This window comes from Miscanthus floridulus, chromosome 4, assembly GCF_019320115.1.
Source record: "Miscanthus floridulus cultivar M001 chromosome 4, ASM1932011v1, whole genome shotgun sequence".
Lineage (NCBI taxonomy): Eukaryota > Viridiplantae > Streptophyta > Magnoliopsida > Poales > Poaceae > Miscanthus > Miscanthus floridulus.
Window position 1 is genome coordinate 69,961,290 of NC_089583.1, and position 11,039 is coordinate 69,972,328.

The following is an 11,039-nucleotide window of genomic DNA, read 5'->3' on the forward strand; positions in this document are numbered from 1 at the left end:
TGCAAGCTTTCTGGACTTAAAACTCATGACCTACACGTAATCTTGCAAAAACTTTTGCCTTTAGTGGTGCGCAACATATTGCCTGAAGATGTGGTGACCCCATTGATGGAGCTAAGTAGGTTCTTTAACTCACTGTGTTCAAAGGAGTTGGAGTTTTCAGAAATTGAAAAACTGAGCACTTCGATTAGGGAGACCCTTTGTCGGCTGGAGATGATTTTTCCATCGGCTTTTTTTATATTATGATGCACTTACCGGTTCATCTTGCTGACGAAGCTAGACTTGGAGGCCCGGTTTGTTATAGATGGATGTATCCAGTTGAGAGGTACCTTCGTACTCTTAAAGGCTATGTGAAGAACAAAGCGCGCCCTGAAGGTTCAATTGCAGAGGGGTATATATCTGAGGAGTGCCTCACATTTTGCTCTCGTTTTTTTGAAAATATTAGTACCAAGCTTAATCGTCCAGAGCATCATGAAAGCGCCGCTGCTAGTGAACCACCATCTAGGCTAATTATATTTGGGAGCCTTGACTACAGTAGGAAAGGAAGTACTCTCGAGAAAGTTTCTGATATTGAAATGCATAGGATGAGGCATTACATATTAACCAACTGTGACGAGGTCACTCCATGGATAAAGTAAGCTATATTTTAAATTGTTTTTTTATGGTGGTCATGAATGTTTAAAATATATATGTAACTAATGAACGTATTTTCAATTGTTGTGGATAGTGAGCATATGGATGAGCTGAAGAAAATTAGCTCAAGGCATGTTGATAAAAGACACAAGGAGGAGTTTGTATCATGGTTTGAGCGTAAAGTGAGTCATCCCTAATATATTTATCCATATTTTATTTCTATAGTTTCCACATGCTTCTTGTAAATTTATTAGTCCGTAATAATAGCTAGCCACTTTGTCGGTTTATTAGTCCCTAATATATTTTTAAAATGATTAAATGCAGATCAGCACATTGCGTGCACAAGGGGAAATAAATGACATGATTTTTTAAAAGTTTGTTCTATTTTCTATTATAGTTCATAAAACATGAGTTGCATAAATTCCCATCACTCCAGAATTTGTAAAACTATAGAAGGTAGCACCCACCTTAGCAGCAGACTGGAAGTTCCTTGTCATGTCCAAAGCAAGTGCATAACCTGAGAAATTCAACCATGCATGCAATTATCTCAAATTTACTCTGAAAAGGCCACAAAACGTTTTATTGACTCATACATATGCATCTCCAATGTACTAATAGTCATCTTCTTCATCGTCTGAAGTACATGTGCACTGTCCGATCGTGGGCAAACCTACATTGATGACCAAGAAATTCAATTCATGTTTTAATTACCTAACATGAGTAGTGTGATTTCTAAAATTCAACAGTCCAGATACCACTATGTGAAAAAAGTTTATCACAGACATCTCCCAGTATATACTAATCTTAAAACATGGCTTAGTGAAGCAAAGGTCTCACCTGCAGTTGTGCAGCAATCTTCCCCTTACCAATCTTTAGATCATTCCTCACGACCAGCACCTACAACCAAAGAAACAACAAACATAATAGTTTTGGCCTGTAAGAACTTAAGAAGTATGATGGTTGATGAAAATTCTTTATTCAATCTGTAAGGAAGCTTACATTAATGATTTTCGGCATAATACAATTGGAGGAGCAATGGCAGCAAATATGAAAAAGCCGATGTGGAGCGGTGTAGAACCAAAGATACACAAAGTAATTAGACCTGGTCATAGCATTTCAATGTCAAGAATGCAGAAGTTATGCCTTGATCTAGAAATCACCAGGTATAACAAAGGAAAAAACATCCAAAGCTGAAACCACTGTCAGTTCTGTTAAACATGTTGGTAGATAATTAGTACAAACCCACTAGTACTGCCAGAAAACATAAAGCACAAGGTCTATCAAGTCATTTAAAGCTAACAAATCTATCAGGTCGATGTAGAGCTGGGCATACAAATTTAAGCAATATAGGTGAGAATGATGTACTAATAATCAACCTCCATATATACAAACAAAATATTACATTTTTCTGACTACGCAATCTGTAATACATGAATTTAGACATGTTCCAAAGGAAAGGCCACTTAATACACGAATTTAATACACAACATGAGAATGATGTACCAATTTAATACATGTTTCAAAAGAAAGGCCATTTAATACACGAATTTATTATCCAAACCAGAGCTACACAAGCTGTAATTTCACCTTACATGTTAAATGTTTTTCTGACTACAGCACAAATAAGCTAAACAATTTTCCCTCATCTCAAACTACAGCACAAACAAAAAGCAAAAGATTAAGAAGGGAACTACAACACAAAGAAAAGGCTATAGAGCAAACCTTCTGTTAACAGAAGCATCAGAAGCACTATCTCTGATCCTAGAAGTACAGAAATAGAGAACAGGTATCAGAGCAAACCTCAGTACAAAGCAAATACATTGAGATGATAATGTGGCTTTATTTTGCAGAAACTGGACAGCTCCAACTCAATATCATCGACATGGGTATGACAAACTGAAATTCTTAGCTAAGTGTTACTGATCTAAATTCATTTACAGGCAACACATGTAATAGGCATTTTTATACTGTTCAACGAGCATAAGCAGAGTATGAAGTATTAGATGCAGTAACCAAGCAAGTTCATCAGGTTCTTATGGTTCACTCTAGACAGAACAGATACCTGAAACAGGAGTGGTTAATGTTCAGTAAGATGAGACACACACAGTGAAAAACTAGTTGACTTGACTGTAGCTTTGCACATTGCATAATAACCTTGTTCTTAAATTGCTCCTCAGACCTGTCGGTCCAATCTTTGGCAATTTCTTGTAGTTAAAGAATTAATATTTTGGACACATGTTGGTAATTTCTTGTATCTTTTTTAAATATAAATCTAAATGCTAATGATAGTTGTCATGGTCTGCAATTCAACAAACGTCCAAGATAAAATGTGTGAGGTTATTTTTCTACTTTTTTCTAAAACTCTTGCAGCTTCCTTAGTTAAATCACACTCAGCGACAATTAGTTTTGTCAATGGACCGTGTAGGAGGCAACTTAAGTCATACGATTCAGCATTAATCCCATCCCATAGGCCACAGCTGGGTGTTCGAGTCACTAAACGCTCATAATAAAATAATAAAGAAATCCTTCACCATGAGGAAGTTAACTGCTACGAAACAAATCCATACACGCACGAAGAAAACAAAGGGCCAAGAAAGGGGAGAGGCGCTCACCTGCCACTGGAGCTGCAGGTACCGCACCAACGGCCAAGACACGGCGGCGGCGCCACTGATGCCATTGGTCCCGCCGCAGGACACGGCGATGCCCCCTTCTAGCCCGCAGACCTGCAATCAGAGACCACAAGCTCAAGCACGACCACTCTCACCTGTGCACCGTGGCCCCCTTCTAGCCCGCAGCCATGGAACAAGCCGATGCTGACGCCGGGCCGTTGCCGTCGCCAATGGAAAAGAGGCGCCGCCAGGCCGGATCCGCTGCTACCGAGGAAAAGGGCCGCCGCCGAACGCGCGCCTGTACCGGATCCGCCCGCTCGTTGACTCGAATCGCCGGCCCCGTACAACGCTAACACTTACCGGCGAGAGCGCCTTGGAGCACGAGCGCTCGTCGTCGCCTCGCGGGGTGTTGAACAGGGTTGATTCCCCTCGCGATTGCTGCAGCTGCGGCGCGATCGAGAGCAATGGCAACGAGCCGGCGGCGCGATGGAGGACCGACCCTTGTATTCTTGCTGCTATTTGGCTTTGCTTCGCGCTGGTGCTCCCATCCCGCACGCGCCCTTTTTTTCCCACGGCCAGATTTTTGCCGCCAAATGTTGCCGCGCTCGCGAGAGGCCAAATCCTCGCGCTTCGCACGTCACTAGTAGACACAACATTTTTCATGAAATTAATCTAATTTTATACATGCTTTATCTAAGAATTTATAATATTAAGTGCTTATCTATTTTGGTAAATTCACATACATGTATAACGCTTAAATAGTTAAATGCATTTATATATCACTTAAGCATATTATATGTCTTATAAGTCTTATCTATTTTGGTAAATTCACGTACATATATATATGACACTTGAACTTGTAAATTCACTTAAAAATATACATGATATTTGTTAAGCCCACCTAAACATAAACGATGCTTGAACCTATGTATTATATTGACTTCGTATATGACACTTAAACTAGAAAGGTTAACTTAAACATACATGATACTTAAAATTATTACTAGGACCGAGATGCATGTGTCACATAAATGTTTAAGTTACATTCCCTGCCCGTAAAGCAAGAGATTGAGAGCCACCTATGACATGGAGGACTAAGAGCCACCTAGTGACATGGTGACGAAGCAAGAGACAAACTCTAGTGGTTGTGTGATGACTTTAATCGAAGGGTTGTGAGGGGCTCTTGTGCTCATCCCACGGGAGGCTCACGAAGAGTAACTTTAATTGAATCATGAAAAGGTTCTTGGTGATCCACCGGCTTCACTCCAGCGCCCACATCGTAGTGGTTGCACTATTCACCTCCCGTCTAGCCATTCACAGATTCTTTCAAGGTTTCAAAAATTTGGGAAATAGTTCACTATTTTCTATAGTTTGAATGAATTTCTCCATGCCAAATGAAACAAATTCTAAATCGAAGTGTGTGTTTCCCTAGTTACATTGAATAAATCACATAAAAAATATATTGGGTTTATATGGTCCATTCAATCGTTTGTGGTGGAGATAGATGAAAAAAATCAATTGATGTGCATGGATAATTCAACCTTTTTATCTTTGGATTACCACAAAATTTAATAATACCTAAGAGCATCTCCAAGAGTTCCTTAAATCCCTTTCTAATCCTTGGTTTTTAGCAAGACGAGAAAAAACCCCTCTCCAACAACTCCTAATCCATCCTCCTAATCTTTTAGAACTTGGGAAAAGTCACCCTGTTCCGCGTAAACTTACGCACTTCCGAGTCACGTGTATCTTCTCTCCCCGCGCTTGTTTGTCGGCCAATCTAAAGGTGGAAGGGCGTAGAAAGAATAAAGAGTAGGAAAGGGTTCCTGATGCAAATGTACAAGAGAAAAAAAATATAAAAGTGGTTAGGATAATTTAGAAATAGTATATGATACCTGAAATTATTTTCTCTATTTTAGGAGTGGATTATTAGAAACTCTTGGAAATGGCATTCTTTATTCCTTCCAATACTTTTTTAGGAGTTGTAATACTGGTATAAGAAATCTAAAAATTTACATGGAATCATATTTTGGCTATACATGCTTGCCATAAAAATTGCAAATAACTTTAATAAAAGGAGCCTATAAATCATTCACAAAATAAATACACCTCAAACATAAGTCGCTGTAACTCAAGTCATACTTTGAAGTTTGCACATCTCACATGAAACTTGAACTCATATGTACCTCAAATTTTGACAAAACCTTATGTTTATCACAAGTTACGGAAATAAGAGGTTCCGGAAATTTTGGAAATAGTCCACTATTTTCTATAATTACAATGAATTTTTGCGTGTCAATTGAAATAAATTGTAAATTAAACTATGTGTACCCCTAATAAAATTGAAAATCTTACATAAAAATATATTTGGGCTCTCATGAACTATGTACCCCGTAATTCGAAAAAACGAATTGTGTATATGCAAAAGCACTGGCCCGCCGAAAACTCACGAAAAAGCAGCAAAAATCTAAAAAGGCAATGCCTAAAAGACCTAGATTATATGGTCCGTATTATTTTTATATGTGTCAGTGTGGAGCAAACTCACAGAAAATTCAAACACCCAAACTTAAAAAATTCAACGAGCCAGGCGCGGTGGCCCAAAACCACAACGCGCGGGCACGTCAAGCACCAGAAGATGGCCCAAATAAAAGCATGTCATCGCGATCTACAACTTTGGTTTTGGTAATTTCTTTATCAGAGTTCGTTCGAACAATTTAAAAGATTGAATTTCAAAATATTTAAACTCCAAACAGAATTTTGGGACCATAAATGATTTCAAATGAAACAATCGTCAACTACAAAGCTATAGTTTTGATTGAGATCTACAACTTTGGTATTGTTCATTTGTACATCCAAGTTCGCTCGAACAATTTTTTTAAAAAATAAATTTTGTAGTACACCGAACACAAATTGCTAAAATATTTTACATGTAAAAATGTATTTGGACGTATAAAATAAAATATTTTACGTGTTAGTTCATAGGGTTACTTAACTAGTTGCTTGAAGAAGGAAAAAATAATTCCCAACATCCACAATAAAAAATTGTACGGGATTACAAAATTCCAATCGAAATACATCCACTGGCACCGAGAACCTGCGCCAAATGAGCCCAAAATTATGATTCCCACGTGTCAGGTCCATGTCATACCACCGCCTTATAATAACCCTAAAATACCTCCAACCGATTCACTTTCTCGCCCTGCGCTCCCCCGCTCCTGGCGGCGGCTCGCCCAGTCTGTCATCCACCATCCGCATTGTCTCCAGCAACCACCTCCCCTTGAGTGCCGCGGGTTGGTCGCCGCCTGCTCGGCCACCGCTTGCGCACTCGCGGAGCCTCGCGCCTGCCCGCCGCCCGTCGCCCGGCCGCCGGCCGCCCCCACCGCGTCTGCGCGGAAGGCGCCCCGCCGCCGGCGGACTAAGCACGCGCGGATCGAGCCTCGTGCCTGCCACTGCCCGTTGCTCGGCCACCGGTCGCCCCCACTGCGGCCTCCGCTCGGCAGGCGCCCCGAGCTCCTCCCGGCCTCCTCCGCTCAACCACAGTGCCCAGCAAGCCCCCAGACTCCTCCGTTCGAGAGGCGACCCCAGCTCGCCTCCCCGGCCGGCGACTTAGGCTCCCCCCACGCCTCCTCCCCACGAACTTCGCGCCAGGTCGGCCTTGGACTCCTCCGCACTGCCACTAGCTCGCGCAGACCCTCTGCTTCTCAGGTTTGCCACCGATCTCCAGTTCGGCGTGGTTGAGGATGGTCTGCAGGCTGCAGATCTCAGATTCGTAGGTTTGCCCCCAATCTCCTTCCATTGTTTTAGATTATTTCAATTTAAAAAGATTCTCTACATGATGTTGCTCTTAACAGCATTGTTATTTATCGTGGTTGATGCATATTCCAGTACTGGACCATATCACCAATTTTTATTTTCTATTTGTATACGTCGATGTTGTAAGCGTCAAATTTATTTGAGTTTAATCTTTTGTTCTATGGAACAAAATTATTTTTCATTTGGTCTTTGTTTAAGTACTATCATTTTTGCCTCACCGTCGTTTATCAAATTATTTCATGACATATTAATGCGCTGACAGTTTTATGCAGCCAGTAACTTGAAAAGGCTGTCTGAGCCAAGGAACTTGTCATCAGGACAGGTCACAGTGGCAGCATAACCCATTTGGACAGGGCATCAAGCTTTCCCCTGATCCTTGATTTGAACACAGATCGTTTAATTCATAGGAATACAGATTCAATCAAATCAATTGTCAGTGCCTGATTGTGGTGGATTTGGTCAGATGACCCTTCTCGTGAGTCATCATCGCTGTATGCTATGAACTTGCTTTACTCTTGGGTCATAGTGTTGCTTCAGCTAGTAATTTTTTCTTTTACCTTGAAGTAAAAGTTTAGTTTCAAAATTTTAATCTTATTTTAGACGATTATTTCCTTAAGTTTGTGTGCAGTCTTAAAATTAAAATTAGCTAGCCTCTTTCATATATATGAAAATAGCTTCTTCCATCAACTAAAAATAGGAGAGTTCATGCTTTTATCTTGCCCGCTTGTCTTATCAGCCGTACTTTTTCAGTGAAGGAACAATATTTTTCTCTCACAACAAATCAGCGAACAATACTTTTTAGCTTGTCTTTTCAGCGAAGTGAATAGGGTTATATTGGTTCTGAAACTTTGAGGTAATAAAATAAGATAGGTTTAAGTTGTTATTATCATTTATCATATTTGTGTGTTACTTGAATGTAGTATGCCAATAAGCACCCTCTCATGCAGAGGCTGGGGGTGGTTGTCCGACTATTCATGAAGCAAGCATGGCTAATAGCCAGTACTCGTTATTCAGAGTTCAAAATGACTTTGATTGTTCTCTAATTAGTAGTTGCAACTCAATGCATGCTGGTCCTCTACTTTATTGGATACATAGATATATCAAACAGCTCAAATTGCAATGTTTGAACTTATTGAATTAGATGAAGCACAATTTTTTGTTACTCAGATATAGAAACAGCTCGATTTAAAATGTCAGAACCGACTACTCAAATGCTTGTCCTTTTGTGCTTGTACAGATAGATGCTCTATGCTACCTCCCCTACTTGTATTTGTTTTTCACACAGTCGCATCTTCGGACACACCAGGCATAAAGGAAACTTGTAGCGGTCTACAATAGCAAACTTTGAGGAGCTGAAAAAGGTAAAAGAAAATTCTTGTTGATCTTTCTGTCCGCATGCATTCGACCTTTTTATACCTTTTCCAATGTGTGTGTATATATATATTCTGTCACATAATCCTTTGCAAGAACTGAAATGGATTGGCGTGCCATCAGCATAATATGTTTAGTTAGAAATTCATGGGTTGGATTGGTTCATAGCAGCTGATGAATAAAACAAGAAATTAGAAAAAGAAGATGGTAATAACTACAATATGTTATCAGACAATCTTGTGCACAGTTCTTATAATGTCAAAATGTCTTTTTGTGCTGTATTTCATCATTAATGATTTGTATGCGGCTCCCAGCAGGAGGTGTTGTTCATTGAGTACTTGCTGTAGTACTAGGCTTTGTAATTTTTAGTTCTACTTTTGCTTAATTAAATTGACAACACTCATTCCATTTTGCTTAATTCTACTTTTGCTTAATTACAACCATATTCTATCCAAATCTTCATCTCTTTACATTTGTGCAAAAATTAGTAAACTTAATATTGTTTTAATATCCTAATCATATTCTTTTGGCAGGAGGTGGACAAGGTTTCAGTGGGAGGCTCATAATCAAGCGAGGACATAGCCGAGGAGATGACATGTTGGGCTGCTAGGAATTTCTCAAGTGCTGCATAGATGTTAGGAAGTTTGTAAAAAGTTGTCAAATAATGAGTTAATTGTACACTCATTTATTATTTTAGCTACTATTTCATGGGTTTGGCAACATATTGAATAATTAATAATAATTAATATATGTGGGTGCAATTGCTTTTGATATGGTTTATTGATTTGCAATGATGATTTATTAAACCAAAATTAAATGTTACTAGCGTTGCAATAAAAGCTATACCTACGAGCCGTGATGCGTGGCAATATGTTGTATGGCAACAGACTTATTTACGTTGCAAATAATACTATTGCCACGACATGACTATTGTTGCAATAACAATTAATCTTCCGCAACGAATAAAATTACGTGGCAAATTCTACTGTTGCAACGGCACTGAGGTCATGGCAATAATGAACGGTATATCGCAATGAATAAAATTGCGTGGCAAATGATACTGTTGCGCGGCCGTGGCAATAATGAACGGTATCTCACAACGGATAAATTTGTGTGGCAAATGATACTATTGCCATGCCAAGACAAGCGTGGCAATAATGTATACTCTCTCGCAACGATTACATTTGCGTGGCAAATGATTTACTTGCCACGGCACAACGGTCGTGGCAACAACACCTTAAGCAACAAAATTATAGCGTGGCAATAAAAATCTATTGCCACGCTATCGCTCGTTGTATTTACCACCTCTCGCTACGAAGACGAACGTGGCAAGTGCTCGTATTGCCACGCCAATGAATGTTGCGATAATGTCCTATTGCAATGCTTGGCAACGTTGCAAGAAAAGCTAACTCTTGCAACGCCAAACTAGCAACGGTTGCAAGTTCTTATTGCAACGTGACTTTTTGCAACCATTGCCAACAAACGTGATTTCGTGGTATAAACTACCTATTGCAACAAAATTGGGCCTATTGCAACGTTTTCTCGTCGTTGCGCAAGGGTTAGAAGTTTGTAGTGACAGCCATGGCCGCCGTGCGCCTGCTCACGTGGCCAGCGAGCCTCGGGCCGCTGTGGGGCAAGCCGTTGGCACCTGCGGGTGTGCGCGGGTCCCTCGACGCTTCCCCGCCACTCGCCGCCGCCGGCGAGCCTCCTCCGGCCGCCACCGGCCGAATCCCCGACGACCTCCCTGCTGTGATTCACATCAGGGACCTTGTCTTCAAATTCAAGAAAAGGGAAGATTCTAACTGTGAAGTCAGTGACTCAGATGAATAGTGCCGATAAGGACCTATTTGTAGTAATTTGCTGAATCTTTGGAAATTGATAGTAATTCATAGGAAATTCGTAAAATAGCAAATTAGGACTTTTTGGAATCCTTGTGAAATTCTCTGTGCACTAGATCTATAATATTACATGTTTTAGTTTAAAGGTTTAGCTGTAAAAATAGATTTAGACATTTAGGTTCTTAATGCTAGTCATGTCTTGTCTTTTTTATAACTGCAGTTATTTTACTCCAATGAATGTGAAATTTTTATGGAGTGTTACTGATGTGATTAGTGATCTCTGGTAAAAATTTCAGTATTTTAGGCTTGATAGTTTAAGATCTATAAAAATAACAAATTACCTGTATTGCCTTACCCCTATTCTGAATAGGTCTGCAAGATTAAATTAATTGGCTTAGTTAGGTTATGAATCATGACTTGATGATAATACATGAGTTGTAGTACTTTTATTAAGATTTTTAAAAATCTAAATATCATGATTTTTGGTTAAGTAGATCTTGAGTTATACTTGCTTAAATATCAGTGGCTGTTTCTGCTCAAACTCTGACAGGGTTACCTTGTTGGTATTGTGGGGCCTTCTTAATAGTAGAATTAGCTTTAGGTGTTTACAACAAAGTTGTTTAGAATTTGATAAGCTTTCTAAAAAGTCTAGAACCACATTTATTGGATATGTATAACTCCATTTATAGCTGTTTAAAGTGGCATGTCAGTTTCTGTCTATGTTTTGGACAGAGATGCAATTATTGAATTAATTGACCCTTCTAACTGTAGAATCATCCTA

The 11,039-nt window shown here is 39.7% G+C and overlaps 1 protein-coding gene and 1 long non-coding RNA gene across 3 annotated transcripts; one reads left to right on the forward strand and one right to left on the reverse strand.

Annotated features, from left to right (window-relative positions):
• Positions 1-1,098: 1,098 nt before the first annotated feature.
• Positions 1,099-3,307, reverse strand: LOC136548618 (uncharacterized). Its single transcript, XM_066540078.1, has 6 exons — positions 3,243-3,307; positions 2,353-2,391; positions 1,630-1,732; positions 1,468-1,527; positions 1,224-1,300; positions 1,099-1,147 (listed from the first exon to the last, which is right to left on the reverse strand). Exons 1-6 carry the CDS (start codon positions 3,305-3,307, stop codon positions 1,099-1,101), a joined length of 393 nt encoding a protein of 130 aa, XP_066396175.1.
• A 3,154-nt stretch (positions 3,308-6,461) lies between these two features.
• LOC136551667 (uncharacterized) lies at positions 6,462-9,170 on the forward strand. Of its 2 annotated transcripts, none has more exons than XR_010782654.1 (4): positions 6,462-7,009; positions 7,312-7,524; positions 8,287-8,410; positions 8,954-9,170. It is a non-coding gene; the product is annotated as an uncharacterized lncRNA (long non-coding RNA). The 2 variants fall into 2 exon arrangements; XR_010782655.1 differs by having other exon boundaries at positions 7,322-7,524.
• The last annotated feature ends 1,869 nt before the right edge of the window (positions 9,171-11,039 follow it).